This window comes from Amphiprion ocellaris, chromosome 14 (assembly GCF_022539595.1).
Source record: "Amphiprion ocellaris isolate individual 3 ecotype Okinawa chromosome 14, ASM2253959v1, whole genome shotgun sequence".
NCBI classification, from domain to species: Eukaryota; Metazoa; Chordata; class Actinopteri; family Pomacentridae; genus Amphiprion; species Amphiprion ocellaris.
Genome location: NC_072779.1, coordinates 32,234,634 through 32,249,124, shown reverse-complemented (window position 1 = coordinate 32,249,124; position 14,491 = coordinate 32,234,634). Strand labels below are relative to the sequence as shown.

General features: G+C 35.8%; 1 protein-coding gene across 2 annotated transcripts in view; it reads left to right on the top strand.

The window, feature by feature from the left end:
* Positions 1-13,748, top strand: part of arl10 (ADP-ribosylation factor-like 10) — a 30,607-nt gene extending 16,859 nt beyond the window's left edge. The window contains exons 3-4 of one of the 2 annotated variants that reach the window (XM_023261253.3): positions 4,357-4,532; positions 10,779-13,748. In XM_023261253.3, coding sequence (XP_023117021.1) covers positions 4,357-4,532; positions 10,779-10,952 — 350 coding nt within the window. In that variant the 3' untranslated portion in view covers positions 10,953-13,748. The other variant, XM_035943947.2, reaches the window with a different exon arrangement.
* The last annotated feature ends 743 nt before the right edge of the window (positions 13,749-14,491 follow it).

The window sequence follows — 14,491 nt, the reverse complement described above, 5'->3', positions numbered from 1 at the left end:
TTTATATAAATGTGATCCGAGGACGATGAGCTGTTATTCATCCACACAAAGGAGCCGTCGCTGCAAGGTCGGCCTCAGAAAAACATCCCTGACTGACCGCCTTGATCAAGGGCGTCTCACCGAGGCAGCAGCTCCCCGTTAAATACACAAATCGATGGGCCCAATCAGATCAGCTGTTCCTGCTTTAAACAAACCAGATTCATTCAGAATCAGGCCCAGACGGCGCTTCGCCTTTATTTATATCCACATTTCCCTCCTGGGCAAATCGGTCTGATTCAGTTTTCCTCCAGACACGATCTGTCAGCGAGAAATATAACGGCTCCTCTAGACTTTTTTTTCTTTTAATGGGCTCTTCTTCTTTTTCTTGACTTTATTCTCTTCTGTTTGCTTTGAGGAGCTCAGAGGTTCAGATTATATTGGTGGAAAACACATCAGCATTGAAGATAAAGATGTAAAACTGACACAAAAACACTCAAAGATGACACAAGAAGATGTAAACATGACACGAAAAGACACAAAAATGACACAAGAAGATGTAAAAATGACACAAAAAGATGTAAAAATGGTACAAAAACACACAAAAATGATTCAAAAAGACAAAAATTACACAAAAGGACATCAAAATGACATAAATGACAAGAAGATTTAGAAATGACACAAAAACACAAAAATTACACAAGAAGATGTAAAAATGACACAAGAAGATGCAGAATTGACACAAAAATGACACAAAATGACACAAAAATGACACAAAAAGATGTCAAATTGACACGAAGATATAAAAATGACACAAAAAATGCAGAATTGACACAAAAGTGACACAAGAATATGTAAAAATGACACAAAAAAGATATAAAAATGACACAAAAAGACTCACAAATGACACCAAAAGATGTAAAAGTGACACAAAAAGATGCAAAATTGACACAAAAATGACACAAAAAGATGTAAAAATGACAAATATGTAAAAATGACACAAAAAGACTCAGAAATTACACAAATGACACAAGAATATGTAAAAATGACACAAAAAATATATAAAAATGACACCAAAAGACTCACAAATGACACCAAAAGATGTAAAAGTGACACAAAAAGATGCAGAATTGACACAGAAATGACACAACAAGATGTAAAATGTCATTGTTCAGGTCGACTGTGTTTCCTCTTAAAGCTTTCCTCTGACATTTTGGTGATGAATAAAAGTTGTGTTGTGTTGTGGTGGAACAACAGAACATTCTGATGCTGATACTACACACTCACAGCGTTAGAAAATCTGCTTCTCTGTGGTGGAAAGTTTCAAAGGAACCGTTTCCATCCCATAATGCCTGTGCTGTGCAGGAGGACTGACCTGCGGCGGCTCCGACTTCCCGCCTCTGATTTCAGCTGCAAGAATTCATTAGCGCCGGACTAAGTGGAGAATGTTGCTAGGAAACAGGGCAGAGATGTAGCTACAGCTGACAGACGTGGCAGCAGTAAATACCTGGTGGACGCAGCGTTTCCATCCCAGCGGGACGCCTCATTAGACCCACACAGCTGACTCACAGAGTGGGCGAGGAGGAGAACCAACCGCCTCCCATCCATGGAGAAGCCCTCTGACTGGTTCCTACTGGCCTCTGTTTGCTTTACGTGACCTTGGTTCTCTCTGCATCTCACCACGACTCCATCATGTGACTGGAAATGCAGCTGTTATGTTCATTCTGCAGCTTTCATGTCTTCACGGCTGATTTAACCCTCACGTCGTCCTGCGGGTCAAATTGACCCGTTTTAAAGTTTGAAAATGTGGAGAAAAATATAGATTTTCACAGTGAAACGTCTGATGTCCACATTTTCAACATTTTCGGGAAATCTAGGAACATTTCTTGTTGGAAAAAGAAATGTAAAAAGAAATGTTTCTAAAGAACATTCACAAAAATATCAACCAAAATCCAGTGAATTTCACTGGATTTTGGTAGATTTTTATGTGAATGTTCTTAAAGAAAATATTAGAAGTTTTACTGGTATATAAGTAATCACTTTAGATATCTATAGGATTTTTTTGGAAGATTTTTACTCATTTTTTGAAAATATTTACAAGAATTTTCTTGCCAAATTTGGGGGATTTTTTTTTTTTTTAAACAAATCTTTTAAGGGAAACTTTAAAGGAATTATTGGAATTTTCTTCCTGAAGGTTTTGCAAATTTTCAGAAATTTGGGGAATTTTTTTGCAGAATTTTTGGATTTTTTGGTGCCCATAAATGAGGACAGCAGGAGGGTTAAGTGTCCGAAGTTCAACTAATCCGACACATTCCAGAGTCGTGTCAAAGTCTGCTCCTCTACATGTTGGTGGCGTCAGGCGTCTTTCTTTTAATGTTCTCTCCTTTTTTTCTTGACTTTCTTCTGGTCTGTTTGCTTTGAGGAGCTCAGAGGTTCAGATTATGTTCGTGGAAAACACATCAGCGTTGAAGGCGAAGATGTAAACATGATACAGAAACATACAAAAATGACACAAAAAGAGGCAAAAATGACACAAGAAGATGTAAAAATGACACAAGATGTAAAAATGACATGAAAACGCACAAAATTATACAAAAACAAAAATGGCACACAAAAATGTAAAAATGACACAAAGATGTAAAAGGGTGTTTTAAAGATCTGCAAAAGTGGTTAAATGTCAGCTCAAGAAGACAAAGAGTAGCGTTAGAGGGTAAATGTAGTGTTGGAGGGTAAATGTAGTGTTGGAGGGTAAATGTAGCATTAGAGGGTAAATGTAGTGTTAGAAGGTAAATGTAGCATTAGAGGGTAAATGTAGCATTAGAGGGTAAATGTAGTATTAGAGGGTAAATGTAGTATTGGAGGGTAAATGTAGTATTAGAGGGTAAATGTAGTGTTAGAAGGTAAATGTAGCATTAGAGGGTAAATGTAGCATTAGAGGGTACATGTAGTATTAGAGGGTAAATGTAGTATTGGAGGGTAAATGTAGTATTAGAGGGTAAATGTAGTGTTAGAAGGTAAATGTAGTGTTAGAGTCTAAATGTAGTATTAGAGGGTAAATGTAGTATTGGAGGGTAAATGTAGCATTAGAGGGTAAATGTAGTGTTAGAAGGTAAATGTAGTGTTGGAGGGTAAATGTAGTATTGGAGGGTAAATGTAGTATTAGAGGGTAAATGTAGTGTTGGAGGGTAAATGTAGTATTAGAGGGTAAATGTAGAGTTATAGGGTAAATGTAGTATTGGAGGGTAAATGTAGAGTTAGAGGGTAAATGTAGTATTGGAGGGTAAATGTAGCATTAGAGGGTAAATGTAGTGTTAGAAGGTAAATGTAGTGTTGGAGGGTAAATGTAGTATTGGAGGGTAAATGTAGTATTAGAGGGTAAATGTAGAGTTAGAGGGTAAATGTAGTGTTAGAGGGTAAATGTAGTATTAGAGGGTAAATGTAGTGTTGGAGGGTAAATGTAGTATTGGAGGGTAAATGTAGTATTAGAGGGTAAATGTAGTATTAGAGGGACTATAGCCAATTCATGTTAGTAAGCAGAGAGCATTATAGAAGTTTGGCTAGCAATGGGCACCATGACAAAGATGACTGTGATGGTCAGTGACTTCCAACCAGGACTAATGTGTTTCAGACAAGCTGACATCTCTTAGGACAATGTTTCTACATGTAACAGTCGACTTTACAGAAGATAAACATCCACTGGGCTTAATTTGAGTTATTGGTTAACTCATTACTAAGTGATAACAATGCCAGGTTTGCATCCATCGCTTCCTGCCACATATTTTACTCTACCTTTACAAAACCTATGTGAAGACGTACAGTACGTAAACAAGCAAGATCAGGATGAGGTTAGTACTTATACTGATACATATCAGGTAAAAAATGTCTTGATTTGACTTGATCCCGATCAGATTCAGTGGAGTATCTGTACCTCAACTCAGTGGATTCCTCGTAATTCCCAGACAGTGTTATGGACTTTAGTTCCTGTTTCCACACCAGCTTACTTCAGGATCCACAGAACCAAACACCCTGTAATGAATACATTTATACTGCAGCACACGCAGGTCCTAACTCTAAAGAGTTCTGTCAACTATCTGTTTTTCTGATTGAGAGTCAAACTGATGCTAAAAGTTGAGTTTCTTTGGACGACCAGTCAACACACTCTGCTTGTTGGTTTTCATGAGTCGGACACTTCAATAGCGCTCTTTAGGAAACCTATGGAGTTTGTCCATCTTTATTTAAAGACAATAGACGAGAGATTTTCCCCAAGATGGTAATAAGCAGGTTGATCTTCCTGCAGTCTCTCATCAAAAACCAGCGTTTTGTTTGTGTGAAAAACAAAAAAAGTCTGAAATGTTCATCATGATGTTCTCTTTGCTGTAGTCGGTGGTGGTGAGGATCTGAGGCGCTACTGGATGGACTACCTGAGGAGGACTCACGTTCTGGTCTACGTTGTGGATTCGTCGGACAGAAGTCGCCTCCCATTGGCTAAAGCTGAGCTGCACCGCCTCCTGAGGGTGGAGCCTCAGCTGCCGGTGGTCGTCCTGGGCAACAAACAGGTAAAACACCTTAATGTGCTCATTTCTTCTTAAAGAACCAGACAGATGTTTTTTGTTTGTTTGTTTGTTTTTATCCAACTAATTCAAACAAACCCCAAAATACAGCATCAATTTTAAAGGTATTTGACAGCTAAACAATTTGCATTAGATAGAGATCAACTGACTTTTATATGTTCTTTAAAAGTAATTTCATACGGAAACCAACAGTTGCCCTTAACAGTAGAAAAATGCCTCCAAAATCAATTTAAAGTTGTAATATATCTGTATTTAATACAAATAAAACCCCAAACAATTATATTTCAAGGCACAGTTGAACTTTTTTTTGATTTTTGGAATATTTTGTTACCATTCTAGTCAGCCATCGATTTCCGTTCATTTTAGTACTGAATGAAAAATTACACAATTACTGGTCATGTCACATGAACTTAATTTGTTTCTTAATTTTTTTTAGTAATTTCATATGGTTCCAAAATCTATTTAAAGTGGTAACATATCTGTATTTATACAAATACAGATATGTTATAAATAATTATTTATACAAATAAAACCTCAAAACAGCGTCAAAACAGTGTTTGACGCTGTTTTGACAACGAGCCTAATACTTTTTTTTTATAGATTTCCTTTTATTTCTATACTATATAAAAATGTACAATTACTGGCCATGTCACATAATGGAGGAGATCAACTTAATTTAATACATGAATACTTAACTTTTAGTAATTTGATATGAAAACTGGTTGCCTTGAACAGTAGAAAAATGCCTCTAAAATCTAAAACTGTATATTATGCATTTTAATATGTAATATATCTGTATTTAATACTTCTAAAGCCACAAATATACTTATTTTAAAGCACCACTTAATATTTTCGTCTGGACTTCTACAGAAATATTTTCTTAGCATTTTAGTCAACCATTAACTTCCATTGAAAAACTCACAGCTGCCATAATGATGGAATAAACCAGTCAACTGTGAGTTGAGCTTCACATATTCAGCTTTTTATTTTATATTGACATCAATGGAAACCAACAGCTGCCCTGAACACAGCAAAACAAGAACTCTGATATATTTTAGTGACTCCTGTGAATTTGCCAGAGCTCAGTATTGGTGGAAAAACGAGTGACGGGAGTCGATGCCATGAATAAACCGACCGCTGAGGTGGAAACGTCTTCCCCACCATCCATCAGACTCCTGAAAGAAACATTTCTACATTTCCTCCTTGCCTCATATTTCCTCACACGGTGCGACACTTGTGGAATTATGCAGGATCCCGCCGGGGAAGAGGGAAGATTTGTCACGTCTAATGTTGGAGCTGCAGCTTTTATCATCCTGCTGCTGTTATTTACCGGAGATATTAGCAGGAAAATGGTGGTTTTGGTTGGAGTAAACACAGCGCAGATGTCGAGCCGTCCCGTTAGTTTGTGCAGAACGTCATGTTTAAATCATCAAGAGACTCTACAGGCTTGAAATTACAGCACAGTCCTTTTTTCTACTTTCATCTGCAAAATTAATGAGGATCATCAGACAGAATATCTGCTGTGGGCTTTAGAACCTGTTGCTGCACAAAAATACTGATTTACTGTTAGGTTGTCATGGTAATCTGAAGTTATACATCAAGATGTACATGTATAGATTTAGATATATGGTATGTGAACTTGTTCTCCAGTGTTCAGGGAGGCTCTTCGATTCCATTGATTTCCACACAAAGTAACCTTTTGAATAACTGAAGCCCGACTGACAATCGACTGGTTTATTCCATTATTATAGAGGGCAGCTGTGGATTTTTATACAGTATTGGATTTAGGTATTAAATATTAAACTATTCCTCCAAAAATCCAGAACAAAATGTGCCTTCAAGCATATTTTTTGGCTTCATTTCATTAAACACGACTTTATTGTCTCTGCTTTAAGTGTTGGCTGTACATTTTTAAATGCATTTGCAGGCAAAACACGTTTGAGCAGCTCATTTAAAATGAGTTTAACAATCAAAGGTTGTTAGATGTCTACATAACTCATAAATAAGCCATTTAAATGACTATTTAACATGTAGTTTGGGCATGCTTCACACTGCAATATAGTCTTTAAGTAGTAATAAAAAGTCGTTTCTTGTTCCGTTTTTTGCCAAAGCATTTCCAACTACGTCTTCTATTTGCTGCTAGTCTAGTTAGAATTTTGAGTTTGTCTACGTACCTCATAAATAAGTCACTTAAATGACCATTTAACATGTAGTTCAGCCGTGCTAGTAGTAATAAAAAGGGTTATTGATATTTAAAGAAATTGATTGTCAACCTGTTTTTTTGACCGGAAAATTAAAAAATTAGTGCTTAAATTAGAGTTAAACCACATGCACATGCCTGTAATGGTAATTTCCCTGTAGCTATATTTCAACCAAACACTGAGTTTTACCACAGTATGCCAATGTTTGGCTAAATATTCGTTTTTGTTTGTCACAGCAACTTTGTGTCGACGCCCACAATCAAACTATGTTCACATAATGAAAAGAAAATATTATATATTAATATTATATCACATAATATGTAAAGAAAACTGCAGTAGCTGCATGAAAGCTGCATGTTATGGATAAAAACATAAGTACTAGTGGAAGTCAATGGCTAAATTTATCCAAAAATCTACAATAAGTTCAGTATGTTCACATAGCAGTGATGCAGAATACTAATTTATTTTGGCCTTTTTTGTATGAAATTGACCAAAAATAGTGTATTTGTGCTTCACATGTTTGCTGTACATTTCTAGTTACCTCGCTGTACAATTTTAGACTTTTAATGCCTTTTTCTGATGTTCTAGGGAGACTTTCTTTTCTATTTATTCCCATATGATCTATAAATTAATTAGAAAACTGAATTAGGTTGCATGATCAATCACTGTTATTTGGTTGTTTTCTTTTTAAAAACTCAAATAGAGCACATCAGTGGGTGCCTTTATGTATTTACTTTACATCTTTAAGTACATCCTGTGTAATTTCAGACTTTGAATGTACCTTTCTGCTCTAGACAGCCATTGATTTCTATTTATTCCCATATGATCCAGAAATTCATGAGAAAACTGAATTATGTTGGTGTAATCCATTCAATTACATTGTGTAGTCGGTCACTGTTATTTGGTGTTTAATTTTAACAGTGGATGTCAGTGGGTGGTTGTATGTATTTGCTGTACATATTTAAGTACTTTTAATGTGTTTTTCTGATGTTCTAGACAGCCATTGATTTTGATTTACTTCCATATGATCTCAACTTACTTGGAGAAATCAATGGTGTAATCCATCGCTGTGGTTTTTTACTTGTTGCTTTTATTTTGAAAACTCAAATAAGGGAAGTCAGTAGGTGCCTGTATAGTAGAAAAATACATTCATCCAGACAAAACCAACTATTGTTTCCATCAGAAAACAGCTTAACTATTTGTTTCTGTTAGTTTTTGAGAGATTAATCGATTAAAACAAAGAGAGACTCAAGCATTGTGAGCTCAGGTTGAATAAAAGAATTACCGTCTTTACTTTCAGGAGCTCTTTCTGACAGTGATACCACCGTTCGCCCACCAACACTTTATTCTTTGTGCCTCGGTGCTCGTTCTGTTTAAAAGCCACAAAGGATGTTTCCACCAGAACCTGCAGAGAAACGAGGCGGACGTCTGTAGACTGCAGCTGACTGCTCTGTGTAGGCAGCAGCATTAAATCCACCATCGTCTTCACATACAGGAGTTCTGATCATAAACGAGACAATCAGCGTTTGAAGATGTGACACGTAGTCTTTTGTAATGACACATCGTTAGGTATTATGTAAGTTAACAGTGATTTTACTCTCCTGAAGCCTTTTAAAGTGGAAAACAATCATTGGTTATTTTTTTGGCCACACAGAAATGTATGAAAACAAGTTTGTACTGTCATTGAATCTATGTATGTTTTTCATTTGGGAAAAATTTTAAAGTTTTGTATTTAAAATATGTATTTAGCCATAAAAAAAAAACTTTTTCAATTGTATCCTGATGAATACAGACAACATGAACTTCATTTTTAACAACAATATTTATTACAAAAGCATGTTTTTCTTCATTTCTACTAATATTTACTGCATTTGTCCCACAAAAATACATAATCAGTCATGCTTAAATTGATGAAAACTATATTTTTCCATGTTTTCGTCATATGTAAAGCATCTGTGTGTTGAAGACACTAATTTTTTTCCAATCTTGAATGACAAACACGTGCTACATGTCCATACTGTGCTAATGACAAAGATAAACCGTGAATCCATATTAATTTTGGATAAAGAATATTGTCACTGTATTCTCTAAAACAACTCTCAGCACAGCTTGTTTGTTGGAAGCATATGTAGCTTTTCAGGTTTGTTGCACAGTAGACATGCATAAAGTCAGTACAGAATGGCAAACACAAGCTAACTATGCTAAAGCTAATAATACCGGCATGTCTATATTTAATTTTTTGTGCATTTTTGATTTAAAAAAACTTATAGTATTACAAAAATTACCAAAACCTAGCTTACCACGGCTTGTTTGTTAGCTTTTTGAGTATGTCACACGCTACAGTCTCTTAATGTTATTCTTGACTGGAAAACACAAGCTAACTATGCTATTGCTAATGATACAAGCATTACCATATTTATTTTTGTGTGTGTATTTTGGATTTTTAAAAAACAACTTATGTTCTTACAATATTTTCCAAAACCTAGCATAACACAGCTTATTTGTTGCTAAGACTGTTAGCTTTTTGAGTCTGTCACACACTACAGTCTCTTAATGTTATTCTTGACTGGAAAGCAGAACTAATTATGCTAATGCTACTGCCAAAACCATGCTCTATACATATGCTATTCTAATTGTGTTTTTTGCCAAAACATGGCTGAACACATCTTCTATTTGTTGCTAGTCTAGTTAGCATTTTAAGTTTGCTGCACACTGTTTGAATTTTTTCCTGAATAACAAACATAAGCTAGCTATGCTAATATCCACATTTTACTATTGATTTTGAATAAAACTTATTCTCATATTTGACAAAACACAAAAACAGCTTTGGTTTATTGCTAGCAAAAGTATTTAAGTCGTCTCACACATTACATGTACTTATGTTATTTTTGAATAGCCAACACAAGCTAACTACGCTAATGACGATAGTAGACTATATTCTCACATTTTTTTGCCAAAACATAGCTAAGCACATCTTCTATTTGTTGCTAGTCTAGTTAGCATTTTGAGTTTGCTGTACACTGTTTGAATTTGTGAATGACAAACATAAGCTAGCTATGCTAATATCCATAGTTTACTATTGATTTTGAAGAAAAATAAGCACAACTTCTGTTTATTGCTTGCATAAGTGTTCGAGTTTGTCTTACACACACAGTATGTTTACTTGTGTTATTTTTGTACGGTCAACACAAGCTAACTATGCTAATGACAAAAACACACTATGTGCATATACTTTATACTTTTTTAGCTTTTTAGGAACAGCGCACACTACATCCTCTAACGTTGTTCTTAAGCTAACTATGCTAATGCTGATGGCAATGACATGCTGCGTATTCATATTTCATTTTTTAAAATTTTTAATAAAATTCTCACAATATTTGCTAAAACATGACAGTACATCGTCTGTTTGTTGCTAGCTTTGTTAGCTTTTCAAGATTGTCGCACACCACGCTCAATATCAAATCTAAATGTTTTAAAACTTGCAGATATCAAGCATAGAGGGATAATGAATTATTCCCTATTAAAAACAAATTTATCCCATTAACATTCTAAAGAAATCTAATAAACATTGCTGCAAATTTATTATTCATTTATATAGTGCCAATTCCCAACACAAGGCTCTTCAGAAAGTAAGATGAAGATGTTATATTATGGACAGAAACCAAAAAAATCCAACCATCTTCTCTTATTAAAGCTGCAAAATGTGAATCACAGTGTAAAGATATCTTACAAAAACAGCATTAAATAACATATAGTGGTAGTGTTCAGCTCAGTTTATTGCCATTTAAACATGTTAAAAGGAACAAAATTGGTTTTCCAGGTCCAGCAGCATACAGAAGAAATAACATTTTGCAGTTTAATAGCTAATACAGACGTACCATCAATGAATAACCTAAAAGTCTGTTATGTATAGAACACATAAGCAACATGTTAATGAATTAATAGCTCACAGAGGACGGACTTTAAGCTAATTCTAAAGTATGTTGGTTTGTCTTATCTGTCAGTTTATCCCAGTTTTTGCTCTTCGCAGGACAAACCGAACGCCGTCAGCGTGTCGGAGCTCCATGAAGCCTTGTCTCTGAGCTCCGTGACCGAGGACAGGAAGGTGTTTCTTCTGGCTGCCCAGCTGGACTCTGATGGAGCCCTGAGGAGGTCCTGCCATGGCCTGGATACCGTCCAGGACCTCCTCCTCCAGCTGGTCTGATCCCACAGAGCCGACGAGGAGGAGGATGGAGGCAAAGGGATGATTGCTTTAGAATGTCCTCCTCGTCTTCGTTGGAGGAGACGGTGAAGACACAGTGGAAGTTTTCCAGTTTCTCCTGTTCAGACTACGTTGGTTTGTTTTAGAAATAGCACTCGTGAAAACACCTTCTCACATTTCACCTCGTCCTACTCAGCGGAGAAGAGGAGGACAGAAGGACTAAAGTTAGTTCATGACTCAAAGATCCGGAGCTCAGCTGCTGCCAGTGATTCAGACTGAATGTTAACGTCCACAGCAGGTAGTTCATACTGTACATATGTGTTCTACGTCAGGTCTGTAGGTACAGATACAGAGTCTGGTCTGTTGGAGTCCGCCGAGCAGAACCACGGCGACGTTCAGGGCTTCAGGAGATAATTGAATTAATAATAATCTAATTCTGAGCTTTACGAGGAAACATGATTTCTAGTTTCAAAGTATCCCATCAGAAAAAGTTAAATGAAACGTCATGATGCAAAAACAGAAATCACAAAAATGTTGGTATACTCGGTTGAGGTGGTGATGGAAGCAACTTTCCAAATAAGTTTGGATTTCCCATTCTTTCATTTTCTTTGTCTTCAAATCGCACCAAATATAGCCAATACCACTCCACAAGAAAGTATAACTACAACTTCCCCAATTAAAGACAGTTCTCTTGATTCCTCTCTCGTAGATGGTTAAAGTTCTTCGCTTTCTTCTTATTTTCGGCTCCATCTGCTCTGTTTTTTAACAGCCATGTAGCCGAAACCACCGTCTTCTGTTGACAGCTGAGTTTATTCGCTCCACAGCTTTTATTTAATTGAAACGAATAACTTTCTTTATCGTCACATTTTAAAAGTTTTGTGTAAATTTACTTGACAGTTATGAGGAAACACAGCTACTGATGGTTTTCTGAGATCTGGTAGAACTGTCTTTGAGAATTTTTGAGCTGTGAGACGAACCTTCGACTACAATTTTCCAATAATTTGCATACAATTAGCTGCAGAAACAATATGACTCCCCTGTTGCGTCCATTGAAATATTAAAGCATTCCAGGACATAAAGGGGTCCAATGACATCTTATTGAAGCCTAGTGGCTGCCATGAGTCCAGATGGAACTCTCAAACCAGTAATATGTCAATTCTTCTTTTGCCGTTTTTAAAATACTACTGAACTTTGGCTGAAGTTTTCTTTTAACTAGCTTAATAACTCTTTGCAGGTTGGGCAGATGTGGTTGTCGATCCTGCAGCTCGTGTAACTGCACTAAGCTCTTAAGTACTGCTAAATATTTACGAGATGTGATCAAACATTTCTGAGATAAACAATCTAAATTTGTACCTGATTCTGATTTAAATTCAGCCTTGTGTCATCGTGCAGTGATGCTCTGCTCTCAGTGCTCCTGCAGCACTCCCATCTGTATTGAATCTCCTAAATCACAAGACGTAAGAATTCAATACCATCAGTGGTGGAAAGTAACCATTTACTCAAGTTCTGTACTGGAGTACAATTAAGGTACTTGTACTTGAGTGTTTCCAAACTGCACTACAAATCAGAGGCAAATATTGTACTTTTTACTGCACTATATGTATTTAAAAACTGTAGTTACTTTGCAGATTTATTTTAGTAATACTACATATCATCAATAAATGAATTATGATGGAATATTAGAATATATGATACTCTACTCAGCAGATAAACTAGATTAAGTGGTTAAATCATATTTACCAGCTTCAGTGTTAAAGTAACAAACACATTAATACTTCAGTACCTGTAAACCAACAATATAAAATATTCTGCATATAAGTACATTTGCTTTTGGTACTTTGAGTGTATTTTTGCTGTTAAAACTACTTTTGTACTTTGGTATAAATTTCACCGTGTGACTTTTACCTCTAGCAAAGTATTTCTACAGTGTAGTACTGGTACTTTTACTTGAGTACAAGATCCAAGTACTTTTTCCACCACTTAATAATGGTAGCAGACTTTTATTAAGCTAGTTAAAAGCAAAGTTTAACCCAGTTTAGTTAAAGATAAACTCGCGTTTTAGTCCCACCTAAAACTAATAAAAAATGTGACATTCTCTGTAATGTAAATGCAAACATCATCGGCGTAGAAAATCACTGTCAGCATTATTATTCTAAAAAATGTGAAGCTTGTGATTGTAACACACACTAGATTTTTTTTTAAATAAGGTAATGAGATTATTTAAACGCTGTGTTTTGTTGAAAGCATTTTTTTATGCTTGTATTTTATTTTTGAGTGTGTAAGTGGAAATTTTGTTCTGTTTTCAATACTGAATTGAATTATCAGTACCAAGAATAACTGTGTTTTGAGCCCCGACACTCCCAACCTGTGTAGAAAACAGTAAAACACATCCTCGAATGTAGAAACGCAGTTGTGAATTGAGTTTACAGCTATGTGTTTGGAAAAACTGGAATTGTTATTATTAGTATTATGTGCAGCAAAGTTTACAAATTGACGCACAATTTCTTTAATGAATGTGAAGTTTTATTCTTTATTCTTTCAATCTTTATTCTTTAAATGTTTTCACTTTAGACAAGTGTTCAGTGGACTGTTGTGTGTTTTTATGTCCAGTGATTCTTGTTTTCATGTGCACTGTTGGTTATGAACTCATGCATGTCTTCATGTTTTTGTAGCTCTTTTAAAGAACTTAAGCGGCAATTTCTTAAATGGAAAACTGGATTATTAAGTCTGTATGTGTTTTTCTTAAAACAATAGAAGAAAATCTGTAACCAAAGTGAGATAAAGTCTCTTTCAGTTTCACAGCTGTCCAGTTTTCTTGCCTGCATTTTATGTAGTGAAGAAAAATATTCTATAAAAGTGCAATCACAGAGGGATGAGTCCATGTTAGTAGAATATACAGAATCTCTACAGCCAAGAGATCCATCATGGAGCATTTCATTCGCAGTCTGTCTCTGTCCAACACTATACACATCTGTAAATGAAAAATGTTGACGTTTCAAGATTAATGTGAGCCCAGATTTGCAGCTGACACCATTCAGAGTGTAGATAAAATTCATCAGACTCAGCGAAACCACTGCCAAATGCAGAATCTGCAGGAGGACAACGCGCAAGTCTTAAATGTTGTCCGTCCGTCCGTCTGTCCAGCATATTACAGTCAGAACTTGTGTTCAGCCAACAGACTCTGTAACCCCAACAAATCTTCTATTTCAGCATGTAGAAAAACCTGCAATTTACTCAGTTTAATATCTACTAAGTGATAAACTGGAACTATATTACTTCCACTGGGTTGTTTTTACCATCTTCAGCCAAAAATGAGACGACTGAAAGACTCGAGGAGCCTGCAGTATGTGAAGGTTCAAGCCTGACACGAGTTTAACTACTGATATAATATTGTTGGTAAATGAAACACTGATAAGAACTCTTCTTTATTGCTCTGTGAGAAGACTCAGCCGCTCAGTTCATCGACTTCCACAACCCACTTGGATGTGGAACTGATACCAGCATCTTTAGGCTAGTCTTCTGAATTCTTAAAGGCTGTTAAA